This window comes from Tasmannia lanceolata, unplaced genomic scaffold (assembly GCF_043159265.1).
Source record: "Tasmannia lanceolata isolate RefF3 unplaced genomic scaffold, GAP_Taslan_0.1 ptg000016l, whole genome shotgun sequence".
Taxonomy (NCBI): domain Eukaryota; kingdom Viridiplantae; phylum Streptophyta; class Magnoliopsida; order Canellales; family Winteraceae; genus Tasmannia; species Tasmannia lanceolata.
This window is the reverse complement of record NW_027518693.1, coordinates 9,606,477-9,622,414: the sequence shown is the minus strand read 5'-3', so window position 1 is coordinate 9,622,414 and position 15,938 is coordinate 9,606,477. Positions and strand designations below refer to the sequence as shown.

At 45.8% G+C, this 15,938-nt stretch overlaps 2 protein-coding genes across 5 annotated transcripts; one reads left to right on the top strand and one right to left on the bottom strand.

Moving 5' to 3' along the window:
* Positions 1-4,020: 4,020 nt before the first annotated feature.
* On the top strand, positions 4,021-9,796 carry LOC143848776 (trihelix transcription factor ENAP1-like). Of its 4 annotated transcripts, XR_013235470.1 has the most exons (3): positions 4,021-4,952; positions 6,245-6,314; positions 6,467-6,769. XR_013235470.1 is itself a non-coding variant. In XM_077357827.1 (2 exons), the coding sequence occupies exon 1, from the start codon at positions 4,170-4,172 to the stop codon at positions 4,941-4,943; it is 774 nt and encodes a 257-aa protein (XP_077213942.1). In that variant the 5' UTR covers positions 4,021-4,169; the 3' UTR covers positions 4,944-4,952; positions 9,277-9,796. The 4 variants fall into 4 exon arrangements, 3 of the variants coding, with proteins under 3 accessions (XP_077213942.1, XP_077213941.1, XP_077213943.1); XM_077357827.1 differs by lacking the exons at positions 6,245-6,314; positions 6,467-6,769 and adding an exon at positions 9,277-9,796; XM_077357826.1 differs by lacking the exons at positions 6,245-6,314; positions 6,467-6,769 and adding an exon at positions 8,701-8,960.
* A 943-nt stretch (positions 9,797-10,739) lies between these two features.
* LOC143849011 (protein PHOSPHATE-INDUCED 1-like) lies at positions 10,740-11,895 on the bottom strand. The gene has a single exon (XM_077358061.1). It carries the CDS (start codon positions 11,780-11,782, stop codon positions 10,859-10,861), a length of 924 nt encoding a protein of 307 aa, XP_077214176.1. The 5' UTR covers positions 11,783-11,895; the 3' UTR covers positions 10,740-10,858.
* Between the last annotated feature and the right edge of the window lie 4,043 nt (positions 11,896-15,938).

Sequence of the window (15,938 nt, the reverse complement as noted above, 5' to 3'; positions counted from 1 at the left end):
AGATGACCAGATTTTCTGGTCGGCCTGAGATGACCTCATTTTCTGGTCGGCCCGAGCCCTTCTGGGCGGCTCGGCCGGGCAGAATTTTGTCTTCTTCAGCGAACGCGTCATATCCTGTCCGGTTAAGCCTTCTGGGCAGCTCGGCCGGGCAGGTCTTTTGTCTTCTAGCGAATGCGCCATATCCTGTCCGGACAGCCGGACAGGTCTTTTGTCTTTTAGCGCTTTTGTCGTCTAGCGAATGCGCCATATCCTGTCCGAACAGCCGGACAGGTCTTTTGTCTTCTAGCGCTTTTGTCGTCTAGCGAATGCGCCATATCCTGTCCGGACAGCCGGACAGGCTTTTTGTCTTCTTCAGATGACCAGATTTTCTGGTCGGCCTGAGATGACCTAATTTTCTGGTCGGCCCGAGCCCTTCTGGGCGGCTCGGCCGGGCAGACTTTTGGCGTCTTCTTCAGATGACCAGATTTTCTGGTCGCCCTGAGATGACCTAATTTTCTGGTCGGCCCGAGCCCTTCTTGGCGGCTCGGCCGGGCAGAATTTTGTCTTCTTCAGCGAACGCGTCATATCCTGTCCGGCTAAGCCTTCTGGGCGGCTCGGCCGGGCAGGTCTTTTGTCTTCTAGCGCTTTTGTCGTCTAGCGATTGCGCCATATCCTGTGCGGCCAGCCGGACAGGTCTTTTGTCTTTTAGCGCTTTTGTCGTCTAGCGAATGCGCCATATCCTGTCCGGACAGCCGGACAGGTCTTTTGTCTTCTTCAGATGACCAGATTTTCTGGTCCGCCTGAGATGACCTCATTTTCTGGTCGGCCTGAGGTAATCTCCACTGCTGGCGTCCTCGGCTGGAACTGATCTCCAAGCCACCGGGATGAGCCGGAGTGGGCACTGCTGGCGTCCTTGGCTGGAACTGATCTCCAAGCCACCAGGATGAGCCGGAGTGAGCCACTGCTGCTTCAAGGTGGTCTTCACTGCTGGCGTCCTCGGCTGGAACTGATCTCCAAGCCACCAGGATGAGCCGGAGTGAGCCACTGCTGCTTCAAGGTGGTCTTCACTGCCGGCGTCCTCGGCTGGAACTGATCTCCAAGCCACCAGGATGAGCCGGAGTGAGCCACTGCTGGGCTTCTAAGTCTGCAACCACCTAGCTGTGAGCTAAGTATACAAATACTTAGAGTCTTCGAAGGTGGTATTCACTGCTGCGTTCTCGGCTGGAACTGATTTCCAAGCCAACAGGATGAGCCGCAGTGCACCACTGCGGGGCTTCTAAGTCTGCAAGCACCGAGCTGAGAGCTAAGTATGCAAACACTTAGAGTCTTCGAAGGTGGTATTCACTGCTGGCGTCCTCGGCTGGAACTGATCTCCAAGCCACTAGGATGAGCCGGAGTGGGCCACACTACTGGCGTCCTCGACTGGAACTGATCTCCGAGCCACTAGGATGAGCCGGAGTGCACCACCGCTGAGTCTGCGCTTCAATCCGTCCTACCATTTTTGTCTGAGTGAGATTTCGAACAGCTTTTTGTTGCGGGGTCCCACGGATGGCGCCAAATCTGTTAGGTCTAAAATTGGTAACAGGTTATGGTAGGGCCGGAAAGGCTGATCTGGACCTGAAGGGCTGATCTGGACCTTAAGGACTGATCTGGGCCGAAGGACGGCTGATCTGGGCCTGAAGGACTGATCTGGACCTGAAGGGCTGATCTGGGCCTGAAGGACTGATCTGGACCTGAAGGGCTGATCTGGGCCTGAAGGACTCATCTGGGCCTGAAGGGCTGATCTGGGCCTGAAGGACTGATCTGGGCCTGAATGACTCATCTGGACCTGAAGGGCTCATCTGGACCTGAAGGACTCATCTGGGCCTGAAGGGCTGATCTGGACCTGAAGGGCTCATCTGGGCCTGAAGGGCTGATCTGGACCTGAAGAACTCATCTGGACCTGAAGGGCTGATCTAGACCTGAAGGGCTCATATGGACCTGAAGGACTCATCTGGGCCTGAAGGGCTGATCTGGACCTGAAGGGCTGATCTGGGCCTGAAGGACTCATCTGGGCCTGAAGGGCTGATCTGGACCTGAAGGGCTGATCTGGGCCTGAAGGGCTGATGGAGTCCTGCGCTGTTAGGGCCTGACAAGAAGACAAAGGGTCAGAAGACCAGCCCGGAGTGGTGCTCCGGACGGACGCTTCGATACTTAAGTAAGTATGAGCAGGAGTGCAGAGCAATTCCGAACTGAGGAGCTTAGGATTTTGGATTTCAGATCTTAGAACCCTCACCTTAGCACAAGTGAAGGCTATTTATAGCGATTCTGAGCCACCTGTCCAGGACAGGTGGTAACACCTGACTGGACCAGGTTTCATGCCTAGTAAGGGCAGGTGGAAGTCCCTGATTGGTCCAGGCAGCATACCTAGCAGGGGACAGGTGTGGGCTTTGCAGTGGTCCCTGTGAGGGTCACGTGTCAACAGCCGATTGGTTGCATATTTTGGACCCCATCAAAGAGTATTCTAAACAATTCTTTCTACTTCCTCTTTGTTGGTTCTACATTGGGTTGGCCCTGTTCGCTGATCATTTGCTAAAAAAACGTGCCCAAGTTTGGCCCGCCCGATCCCAAGGTAGGCCCAAGTTCTACATGTTAGCACCATTATCTATAAAAAAAAAAATGAAGTTCAGTAGTATTAAAGGCACCCAAATAAAATTTTATGCCGTTCACCCAGTAGGTCTCAGTGTTCGTCAATCGGATCTTAAAAATTGCTCTGATCGAATGATTCTAACCACTTGATTGTGATACTCGGTGGTAAAAAAAGATGGATATATAGGGCTTGTTCCAGGAGATTTGAAATCCTGGACGACTAAACCCCGGCCCCTGCAAAAACAAACAAACAAAAAAAAGACTGATCGTACCATTCTCAATTTTCACTTGCTAAAAGAACACGAGAGTCCGATTACACATGCAAACACATTCTATCTATCAATATTGGGTCCCACATGAGGATGTGCACGTAAAATCGGGACCTTTTGATCCGGTAGACTATCTTGAGGTGATTTTTATGGTCGTGGTCTCATGCCAAAACGACATCCTATCCATAGAATTAATGTCTACAAAAAATCAACGGTTTAGCTTCACTTGTCCCAACCCAAAACAAGACCTAATAAATTCTATGGATAGTGTGTTTTTTACCACGGTTTAGCTTCACTTGTCCTAAACCCAAAACGGTACCTGATTTCGGCCGAAATTTTTAGAAATTCAACCCAAAAATATCAAAATTTGGTTTAGGACAAGTGAAGCACTGAAGCTCAACCTTTCCACCTCCTCTAGTGTGTTTTTTACCATGGTTTAAAATTTTGGTTTTGGTACCCATTTCGGACCTCGAAATTTCGCAATTTCGGTCGAAATCCAGTACTAGAACGAAAAGACTATTTTATTCAATAATAAATTTCGGCCCGAAATTACCGAAATTTCAGTATAATATTAAAAAAAAAAAATTGATATTTTGTGTGAAATTTCGGAAAAAACGAAATTTTGACCGAAATTCCTAAATTTCGGACGAAATAATGTACTGTTTCGGAAAAGTGACATTTCGGTGTCGGTCTCCACCGAAATTCGGTCGAAATTTAAAACCATGTTTACGATCAAGGTTTTACATTTCGACCGAAATCCGAAATTTCGGATCTCAGTCAACACAGAAACCGAAATTGCCTAAACCCAAAACGGTACCTGATTTCGGCCGAAATTTTTAGAAATTCAACCCAAAAATATCAAAATTTTTGATCATATAGAATTCTTTTTTCCGAAATTTAAATCTTCAGTAATTTCGGCCGAAATTCCGGTTTCGGTGAGGGCCGAAACGGTCACCGAAATCAAAATTTTAAAACCTTGTTTACGACACCTCTTTTTAGTTTTTACACTAAAGCGGTGGACAGGGCAAGAAAAGGGGGCGAACATATCATTTCCCACTCAGATCAAAACAAAAGAGTACCCCACACAATCCCATTAACGGACGTCCAAGATCGTAACTCGTAACTCCATCTAACACCGTTCACACCCACCTCGTCTTATCTAAACCGGTCAACCTTCTAGTCAACCCCCAAACCTTTCCACCACCACGACCACCCGCGCCACCAACATAACAGTGACCACACCACCACCACCACCACTCCAAACCCTAGAAAATCCTTCTAGCAAACCTCACCATGTCAGCTGCAGCTTCTTCCTCACAAAATTTCAACCCATCCCCGCCCAAAAAGCCACAACCCCCAGCCCCATGGTCGCACCTCGAAACCATCCACTTAATCCAAACCTATCAAGAAAAATGGTATTCTCTAAACCGTGGACAACTCAAAGCTAGCCAATGGGAGGAGGTTTCAACCTCAGTCGCATCTCGATGTGGCTTCGACTCTCCTTCAAAAACCGCTACTCAGTGCCGCCACAAAATCGAGAAGCTTCGAAAGCGTTACCGTGCCGAAAAACAACGCCCTTCTTCTTCTTCCAAATCGGTCTCTCCTTGGCCTTTCTTCGAACACATGGACCTCATGGAAAGGCCTTTATCAACTCGTGAATCAGATACTACAACCTCTGATGATGAAGAGGATCTGAATGAAAATCAGAATAACACGAGGAGTATTAGTCATATTTTAAATAGGCCTCCTGTTATTGAGAATTCGTTCCCTAGGTTTTCTAGAAACCCTAGGTTTCGGAAAAGGAGTTTTTTTGATCGGCAGGAGGAGGAGGAGGAGGAATGTAAGGATTTTGATGCGTCTTTGACGGATCTGGCGTCGGTGGTTAGAGAATTTGGGGAAGGGTTTGTTCGGATTGAGAATATGAAGATGGAGATAATGAGGGAGGTGGAGAGGGTTCGGATGGAGATGGAGATGAAGAGGATGGAGATGATTCTTGAATCTCAGGAGCGGATCGCGGATGCCATTGCTAAGGCTTTTTGGAAGAAGGCCAAGGAGGAGGAGATTTGAGAAATTCAGGTGAGGTTTTGAAATAATTAGAAGGAATCAAAATTAGTGTAGAATTGTAGATCAGTAATAATGAGGAATGCTTGTGGGTTCTTCCCATTGAGATAAGGTACTCGTTGAGGAGGTTTTGAAATAATTAGAAGGAATCAAAATTAGTGTAGAATTGTAGATCAGTGATAATGAGGAATGCTTGTGGGTTCTTCCCATTGAGATAAGGTACTCGTTGAGCTGTTATTCTGTGGCTGATTCTTACATTCAAGTATAGAGATTTCATTGTTTTCTTTGAATATTGGTTTTTGGATTGAATTAATGGCGTAATTTGTGAGATTTTGTGTGATATGGGGAGGTTTCTTCACTTTACTTTTCTGGATATTGGATTGGATGCAATGTCTTGATTTACTGAATAGTGTATGATGCCTTGACTAATGGAGTAGATCACCTATGGTGTTCATATGCGTTGGAAATTTCCTTTTTCTTCACTGGTTTGGTGTAAAATTCTAGTATGGGTTATGCTTGTATAGGTAGTCATCGACACCCAATGCAATCTGCTGTGGCTCTTTCCACTTTTCACTTCATAAAGGTTTTCATTCATAGATGGGATAATGACCATGGAATTTTCTTCACATACACCTCACATGCTTTTTCAGAACTGTGAAGATAATAAACCAGCATTGGCATGTCTAACACATGGATGTAGAACTTGGTGCCTTGAGTTCAGATGATTGGGTTGGTCATGTCTTCTGTTTCTCTGACAACTTTGTTTTGGTAGGAGGAACACCGAGCAAGAGCAGAATGGTTTGAATTTGGAAATCACACAATGTGTTTCATCTCTAAGGCCCTGTTCGCTTTGGGTTTGAGAATTAATTTTGAGTCTGAATCTGATTATTAGACTCAAAATCAAATGCAATTTTGAGTCCAGTATCCAATTTTGGACTCAATCCAAAACAAACGGGGCCTAAGCAAATACTGTGAACCGGATTCATCCATCAAAACAGAAGACTTTTAAGCTTGTCCAAGTTTTAGTTAGAAGCCTTTGTACTTGGTGTCTTAGTTTGTTTATACTTTATTTAACATGATTTTTTGAGCAAGTGAATCTCCCAGTCTCCCTAAGAAAGCCCTAAAACCCAGTAAGCTGCTAGTTTTTATTTTCTTTTTCTTCACTGTCAATGTTGCACCAAACTTGCATTTAAGACAGATGTAAACAAGAAGAAATATGGAAAGGATGTGGTGTCTTACAGTCCTTAGTATTTAGAAGAATTGGGATTATGATTATTCTCAACCTTCATTTTCTCTTGCACATGCAGGTTATGTTTCTCCATAACTGGCTATTCAATAATATCTTCCATTTCAAACCAATATAAAACTCCTCTTCCAGTAGTACCATTCTTTTATATTCTTTTGATGCGTAAGTGGTATTTGGTAGAACTCAACTGGAGGAGGAAAACCTTAGTTATGTACATCATTCCTTTTATGTCCGAGAGAGAGTCTGAATTACTTGTTAGTTATAATCGCACATGTCCATGCAGGGTAAATGATTATCGCTTCTTTGAGGGACTCGTTTTTCATTCTTTTACTGACTCAAAATGGGTGACATCTTCGGCTTGTCTTCCAGAAAACTTCTATTTTCCTTCTCTTCTTTTCCCTATCTTTAAATTCTTGAAAGTTATTCATAGCATCAGATAAATGATAAACTGATATTGGAAAGCTAGATTCTGGTATTCACTTCATCATTCTGTGGGTACTCTATCTGTTTCTGTAGTAAAATCAGCTGCTATGATCTTTTTCATTTGTGCCATAACAAGTCTGTAGGGCCTTTCTGTTTTAGATTATGACAGCCGATTGTGGAGTCCCCAACCGATTATTGGACTCAAATTTAGTGCAAATTTCAGTCCAATAATTGGTTGGGGACTCCACAATCGGCTGTCATAATCTAAAACAAACAGGACCTTTGTATTCTGTGTCAATCATATGAGGAATTGTCACTAGATTCCTGTGATCCTAACATCTGAATTAATTGAATTTATAGTTTGTATGGCTCAGCCTATTAGTCTGATGCTCAGGAAAGATTAGTCTCTCTAAGTGGCTGTGTTACGCATCGTGAATACAATATAATATGTATGCAATCACTGTTGACGGGAGGCACCTCTCTGCAAGTCCAACTCTGTTATAAAAAAAAGGATTTCTTTTAACAGCACCTGCCAAATCATGAATCTATGATTCGTTTTCTGTAGTTACTTTTGGCCATGATATGATATTTGGATAAACCGTTAGATGCCCTGTCTCATTTGCAGAATCCTGTTATGGTAGATATAAGGTCATTTGTTACCCACATACGGATTTTTATTGTGATTTTTCAGCGAAGTTTTTTATTGGCAATTTATATATGAAACTTTGTGTCTAATAGACTATGCGCAATGTGTCTCAATTGGGCACTGTAGAAGTACCTTTTTTTATTTATGCATCCATTGGTCAGGATCATGTGAGGTCAGGATAGGGAAATTCTGGCGAGAAGGCCACCCCTTAGTGGCAGGATAATGGTGAAAATAATGGAATTGCCAGAGAAATTGATATTGTAGCGTGGATGGATTAGAGTGAAAGTGTTAAACATTCCCGACTCCATATGGAGATTTGAAGCTTGTGCTCATTGATATTATTCTTCTGCACATTCCAACTAACAAAATCCAGAAATTCATTTTCTCTTTTCATTCTGGCGTGTTGAAGATCACTTAAATCAATTGTCTTTTTAAATAAAAAATTCAAGACAATTTTTTAGGTATAACTAAAGTGAAAATCTAGGCTGTCTGAGCTGTAGTTACCAGGGTGGGAAACAAATTCGGGAAGCGAAACGTGAAACGGAAACGGGATACACATGAAAAAAATACAGGGGAAACGAGAAAACAATTGGAAATCGTATGAGAAATGTCTTAGGAAATGCATTAGAAGCGTTTCAGAAATGATAGAAAACACACACATGAAACACAGGGAAAACACGAAATATGTGGTTTTATAGATTTAAATTTTGTTAATTTCAAATTTCTATTTGAATTTTTCTTATTTTTATTTTTATTACAATATATGCTATTGTTTTCTTTTTTAATATCTATTCCACAATTTTTGATGTGTTTTTTCCAAAATGGATTTCATTAGTTGCACACATATTTCTATACATTTCACATGCGTTTTCTACGAGTGTTGCATACGTTTATCACGCGTTGCGCCCATGATTTACATAAGTCTCTCATATGTTTCCCATGCATTTCGGAAATATTTCTCCAATTTTTTTTTTTTTATCATGTTTCGGAAACGTTTCGGAAACGTGGGAAACAAGTTTTAGGGGAAACGAGTTTCCCACCCGTGAGAAACGCGTTTCACACCTGCCCAAGGAGTTTCCGGCAACTATGACTGACCAATTATGACTATGGAAATGTGTGGATTGAAGTTATACCTGATCCAAGAAACTCCATAATGAGGAATTATGTTTGGTACTTAGCGACCAAATCTAGAAGAGGAAACCGATTAGTTCTTCCTAGATTTACAAGAAGAATTTCATGTCTTTGTGTGAAGTGACATATTTGCCTATTAGGGAATTAGTGTTCTATAAGAAGTGTGTTTCCTCTTCAAAACAGATACAAAATAAAACCTTACCTCTTTATCTCTGCAATGTACTTTCTATTTTCTACTTTCTTCTACCTCCTCTTCTTGATTTCTTGTCAAGGAAATATAAGCATGTTCATAGAGCTTACGTGCTATGTGAGAGCAGACCATCATCAAGCTACATACTGTTGGAGCCTCGAGGTAGTTGGGAAGCCCATTTACACCATAGATCATCTCTGTGGGGGCAATATTTTCCTAAAGGACAGCGAGTTTTGACTCGTGTCTTGGCCAGAAGCGTAAGTTCATCTCTCTTGTTTTTTATATTATTCTTCATGCTTCTGTATCTACTTTCATACAAACAGTACTCTCATTCTTTTTTTCTCTTTTTTTTTGAGTGGTTAAACAGTACTCCTGTTCTTATGTGGATTCGTCATGACTTCATGAGTTTGGATTTACTTGCTTGAGAAATTATCATCACACATTGTTAGAGATTATATTTTTATCCCTAAACATTACACAACCAAAAAATTATAAGAAAAATTCCACTAACTAAAGCGATATCAAGGAAAGGTAAGTCAACCCTCAGTTCTGCTTTGAAAGTCGTTCCTTCACTTATAATCTGGGAGATATGGCGGGAGAGATGCGATAGGCGCATGGAGGGTTCCTCCAAGCCAATCAGTTGTTTAATTAAAGCTTACTACTTAGGGAAAGATGCTTGCCAATTCATTCTCTCCATCTTCAGATTGCGACTCTTGGGAGGTGACGTCTCTTGGCGACATTGAAATATTTCCTAAACCATCGAAAAGCTGGTGAGATCATTAGAAATCATGCTGACATGATTATTTTTGCATTCTTTCATTATTATAGTGTTGAAACAAATATCCAAGCAGAAGCTAGAAGCATTCTTGACGGCCTTACATATTGTAAAGCCTTTGAGACATGATTGTTTCTAACAAGAGCCTCCCTGGTCGATTAAATACTATCGGCAGGAGCTTCACTCTCTTATCCTTGATTTGAAGCCTAAAATGACATATCAGTTCAGAGATGGTAGCTAGGTTGTGGATCACCATTCTAACTATGCTTGTAAGTGTAAGAAAAATAATGATTTTTGGCATTGGAGAGATCTTCCTACATTGGCTAAAGGAGCATTGAGATGTAATTTCTTCGGAATCCCCAACATTTGTAGCAGGGTGTGAGATGTAATTTCTTAGGCTAAAGGTGCTATGAGATGTAATTTCTTAAGAATCCTTAACATTCGTAGTGGGTAAGATTTTTGTGCATTTGTTGGTTCTTTATTTCCCATGGTAAGGTGGTATGTTCTCCCCCCCCCCCCCCACCCCCCGTATACTTTTGTGACTCTCTAAGCATTCCAAGTATTTGTAGCAGGTAGATTTTTTGTATTAATTTTATAGATCTAGAGGTAAGGTGGTATGCCTCCCTGTTTGTACTCTGTTATCATATCAGTAAAATCTCAGGGGATTAGTAGAGATAAGCAAAGAGCCTAAACTCTTTCCATATGAAGCCATCCCATCAGCCACGCAATTACTGTCTTTGAAGGTTGGAGAAGTGCATAAAGTAGGTTATATGAGATTTAATAAGTTAATAACCGTACCAAAGGGTCAGGGCAAAGGCAGCACAGATCCTTTACCCACAGATTGACTGCGAGCATGGAGATATTTTAATTCAAAGATAGTGACCTGAAATTTGGGATTGTAGAGGGATATAACTTGGTAAATAGCCACCAGTTCTGCAAAAAGAGTTGGATTTGGGGCCTAGCTTAGATCCATGCTAAAACCAATAGGATATCCTGCTATGATAGAAGGGATGATTGAATAGACCAAGTCCTTGCGGGTGGGTTTATAGTTGAGTTAATTAGCTTACTGTTGTTTAGCTGCAAATTAAGAAAGATTTCCTGATTGGGGCTGTCTTCAAACCAAGAGTTTGCTTAGATTTTCAACTTGCTACCATCACCAATGTGCCATTTATGATCAGCAAGTAGAATTTTGCTGAGGTTGAAGGTTTATTTACAAATGGAAGCAGCACAGAGGAAAAGCCCAGTTCTTCGTTAGAGAGTGTGGTTTGCCCAAATTTTATTTGATCAACCCGATTTCCTAATTGAGGAAGTGAATTTTCTCTGTATCGAATTTCTCTGTTTTAGTGAGTTTGGCAATTCAAATGTAGACTCAGATTTCAAAGCGAAAAATATTCAAAAATAAGTCTTGGGAAAAATATATAAATAAAATGAAAGAATTACAGTATCTCGATTCTCCATCATTAAGCTATTATACACATTAGATTCGTACATGAATGGCATCAATTTAACTTCAAACCAGAGTCGAACAGGAAGAAGTGGATGGATCAAACATGGCAGGAAGCAGGTACTTCCTACCGTTTACCCCCTGCGCATTATAGCTGGCACCCGTGCTGGGGTCCACCAAAAGCTGCCCTGCATAACCAGGATAAGCCTCCTTTCCGTATACCCCCGGACAAGCCGAGACTGCTTCGAGAGGCGCATCTGCGGGACCTTGGAAGTAGCCGTTCCCGAAGGGGTTTGTCACGGTTGCAGCCATTAGGCTCGCTATGTTTATGACCATGCCGTCCAAGCCCACGTCGTTGTTGGGTGCGACCAGTGGGGCTGTTTGGGGGCCGTAGATGGGCTGGTGGAAGGGCCACGCGCATTGACCTGGGCACTGAGTCTCCGAGTTGCCAACCCAGATGTAAGCGAACTTGCCTCGCTTGTGTGAGCCAGCACTCTTGGAAGAGCCGTGGGTCCCGCACCGGCTCATGCAGAACCCATCGACCACCACGTCAGCTGACGTGAGAACAATGTTGATGGCATTCTTCTGTTCTCCTTTGGCTGCTAGGAGTTTCAATTGCTGGGTTGTGAGGGATTTCCCAAGAGAGTAGTTCTCATCTAGGATCTGTTTGCCAAAGGTGAAAACTGGAGATTGGGTCTTGGTTTTGGAGTGGGTGTAGTAATTTTGGGTAGTTTTCCACCAGGTTGAGACTGATGGGCTTTGTGTAGTTTTGGAGGGGAGAGAGGTGAGAAAATCGGATACGATTGCTCGTTGGGAAGGGCTAAATTTGCCGTACCAGATGAGATTGAGAGAGATTGGGCCAGTTAGAAGAGGACCGTCGTGGTATTCCATGAGGAGAGGCTGATCTTGCACCAAGGAGGTGAGTTTTCTGGCAGCCATTGATGAATGGAAGAGAGAGAAGAGGACCAATAAGAGTTGTAGGAATGCCATTGCTTGATCGATTGAAGATCAGTTGGGAAAATGAAGGAATTGATAAAGAAACTATCTGTTTTGGTTTGCTTTTGGGGTATGAAGAAGAGGGAGGTGATGGGATTGTGAGAGGGAGATGGGTCATATATATAGGTGGTGCGAAGGGGAAAATAGAGTGTAAAGGAAGGTGTTTAGAAGGAGACGAAAAGCGAGGTGGTGAGTTAGTAGATGGCCAACTGTGATGCGCGTTTATTTAATTAAAAGCTACACACAGCTCATACCACACGGAAATGCGTGCTACTAGAAAACAAAATGAACAGCTCAGAAATAGCTTTTTAAGTTGGGATTTGCTGGGGACCATCGCAGATGGCATTTCCTGGATGGTTAAGTGTATATCATCTCTTCTGCTGGGTTAATAGAAAACAAAATGAATGTTCCTTGTCCTTGATAAGGGCATCAGTCTCCTTCGAAGAAGGTGGTTCTACTGTTTGACCTTAAAAACCTCTGGATGGGTTTTGAATAAAAACATGTCACAAGAACCACGTCCTCGATTAGAGAATGAAGTCTATTTCTGAAATCCAGGTGCTCAAACTTATAATATTTGGATTTTAGGCCGCTACTTAAGATTACCGGACCGTTGAAATGCGGCAGACCAGCAGCGAAATGCCTTTTGCGATGGACCTTAGCAAATCCCCTATAACAAAGGCCCCTCGTACAATTTATGGGGCAGTAAAATTTTTAATACCTATGCATAAGCTTTCATAACCGGATCAAATGTGGTCTCTCTCTCATCGTCAACCTAACCCTGAAAAAAAATCAATAGCTTGATTTCACTTAGTGGAACTCCAAACAACAATTTACGTACTGATGGGGTCCGGACTCAGCACTGAGGGAATCCGGACTCAGCACTGATGGGTCCGAACTCAGCATCCAATTGGCTGCTGGCACGTGGCCCTCACAAGGACCGTTGGAAGGCCAACACCTGTCCCCACTAGGTGTGACACCTGGACCAATCAGGGACTTCCACCTGCCCTCCTTAGGTATGAGACCTGGTCCATACAGAGCCCACCACCTGTCTTGGACAGGTGGCTCATAACTACCACCTGTCCTAGACAGGTGGCTCAGAATCACTATAAATAGCCTTCACTTGTACTAAGGTGAGGGTCCTGAAATATGAGAATCAAAACTCTAAGCTTTTGCTCTGACATTGCTCTGCACTCCTGCTCATACTGACTTGAGTGTCGAAGCGCCCGTCCGGAGTATCACTCCGGGTTGGTCCTCTGACCCTTTTCTTTCTTGTCTGTACCCTTGTGCAGCGCAGGACTCAACCAGCCCTTCAGTCGTGACTTGTTAGCTCGGACCATCCAGCCCTACCATAACCTGTTACCGATTTTAGGCCTAACAGATTTGGCGCCATCCGTGGGACGGCCGCAACAAAAAGCTGTTCGACATCTTACTCAAGAAACAATGGTAGGACAGACCGGCAAGCGAGCACCTCCGACTTCTCGGGCTACCCGGGCTACGGCCCCCCGCGAAGGACGAAGTGAGCGACTGGCCTCGCAGGTAGAGGTCGGGGCGGCCGTGGAGCGGACTTCGCCTCACTCGGACCGCTCAGACCCTACCCCGACCCCGAGGGAGATGCGAGCCCTTTTTCAAGAAATGACTGCTGTAGTTGCGCAGTTCAGGAACGCGGCCCCCGCACTCCAGCAACACCCAGTCGAGGTTTCTCGACCCGTTCAGAGGGGAGAGAGCTCCCGCAGAGAACGCGCGTCTCCACCCCGGGACCAGACTCGTCACTCCACAAGAAGAGACCATCGCTCGCGGGACAGGAACGTGCGCCCCGAGCCTCGTCAGCATCACCGGTCACGATCTCCCTCCGTGCAGAAGCGTGGCAGCAAGAGAGACCCCATGCACGGAGAGGGATCGCGGCACCGGCGAAGGAGTCCGCTCAGCCAGTCCGGTTCTGCAATGAGCCCATCAGCCATAAGGAGCAGACCTGCCCGTCTGGCCGAGCAGAGGGATGATCCAATGTTACTGAGGATCCAGAAGATCGATAATAGAATCGAAGAGCTGGCCAGAGATCATGGCCGCCCTGCTTCGAGGATCTTCAGTAGCAATCCTCCTTTCACAGACAGAGTACTCGGTGCGGCAGTCCCCATGGGCTTCAAGATGCCGCAGATCCCGCAATACGATGGGACCACCGACCCCGTGGATCATCTGCAGACTTTCAGAACCACGATGCTTCTCCACGGGGCGTCGGACGGGTTCCTTTGCAGGGCACTCCCCACCACATTAACTGGAGCCGCGAGAGACTGGTACTCGCGGCTGAAGCCCAAGTCTGTGGACATTTTCGACGACTTCGGGGATGACCTGGCCCGACATTTCATGAGCAGTAGAAGACCTCGAAAGACAACAGCTTCACTGATGGCCCTGAGACAGGAAGACGGTGAGGCCTTAAAAGCGTTCGTTGGCCGGTTCAACAGGGAGGCCCTGCAGGTACCCAACCTGGATCCCTCCGCGGCAACGAATGCTCTTCTGGCCGGAGCCCGGTCCACTGACTTCAGAAGAGCAGTTGCCCGGCGCAATCCGCAGTCCCTGGCAGATCTGATGACCGGGGCGGAAGAGTACATTTACGTCGAGGAAACTCTCGCCGCCCTGGATTCCGTCAGCAAGAGAAGACCAGAGGAGAAGAACCCTGCCAAGCAACGTAGGGACGATAGACCTCAGAGGAAGGAGAGCAGCCCGCCCCGGAAGGAAAGGAGCTCCCCCCGGCCCCGAAAGGAGAGGAGCCCCCCGCCGAGGGAGCGCTACACCCCGCTCACCGCATCCAAGGCCCAAATCTTGGCAGCCATTCGGAAGGAAGACTTCATCCGATGGCCGAAGAAGCAGACATCGGAGGCGGGCACGCAAGATATGTCCAGGTATTGCCGGTTCCATAAGAGTCACGGCCATGACACCAATGCATGCATTCATCTCAAGGAGGAGATCGAGCAGCTGATAAGCAGAGGGTACCTCGGAAGGTACTTAAAAAATAATGACAACAGAAGGGAGCGTCAGGACAACCCGAGGCCCAGAGATAGAAGCCCCCGAGACGCCCAACCTCTGGGCGACCGCATCCAAGCTCCTGCCCCGGCCATTCTCCCTCCTCAGGTACCTCAACCTCAACCTCATGGTGTTATTGGTACCATTTCAGGAGGGCCGACCGCGGGAGGGACCTCTTCATCGGCCCGCAGGACTTATGCCCGGCAGGTCAACGCCGTCCATGCCTGCAGTAAGAAGGCCAAGCCGGAAAACGAGATATCCTTTTCAGAAGCAGATCTTGATGGCCTGATCCTCCCGCATGATGATGCCCTGGTCGTCACCATGCTAGTGGCGAACTGGGAAATGAAGAAGATCCTGGTCGACAATGGGAGCTCCGCCGACATCCTCTACTACCACGCCTTCGAGCAGATGCTGATCGGAACTGACCGTCTGAAGCCGGCCAACTCTGATCTGTTCGGGTTCTCAGGAGAAGTTGTCAAGGTTGAAGGGCAGATTGAGCTTCCAGTTCTTATCGGGGAGCCGTCCTGCCAGTCCTTCGCCATGGTGACCTTCCTGGTGGTGAAGGCCAAGTCAGCCTATAATGCCATTCTAGGACGCCCTGGCCAGAACCTCCTCCGAGCTATTCCCTCCGCTTATCATCAGAAGATGAAGTTCATTACGCCAGGAGGCGTAGGTGAAGTCAGAGGGGATCAGCCCCAATCAAGACGCTGCTATGCGGCGGTGCTGAGAGGGAAGAATGCGTCTGAGTCTTTGCCAATCGAGCTGTACGATCTGAGAGACGAAGCGCAGATCACAGTCAACGAGCCCGCAGAGGACCTCATCTCTATTCAATTGAACAACGATGACGAACAGAGGGTTGTCCAGATTGGCTCTGCCCTGCCAGAGGCCGCGCAGCAGGATCTCGCTCAGTTCCTCAGAGCCAATGCAGATGTCTTTGCCTGGACTCCTTCAGACATGCCCGGCATCGACCCGTCGATTAGCACCCATGAGCTCGGTGTCGATCAGACCTGCAAGCCCGTGAAGCAGAAGCGGAGACACTTTGCACCTGAGAGGCGGAGAGCCATTAGAGAAGAGGTGGAGAGGCTTTTGAAGGCCGATTTCGTCCGCGAGATCCAGTACCCGGACTGGCTCGCGA

Coding starts and splice junctions, on each gene's coding strand:
- LOC143848776 (XM_077357827.1), top strand. CDS start 4,170: ATGTCAGCTGCAGCTTCTTCCTCACAAAATTTCAACCCATCCCCGCCC.
- LOC143849011 (XM_077358061.1), bottom strand. CDS start 11,782: ATGGCATTCCTACAACTCTTATTGGTCCTCTTCTCTCTCTTCCATTCA.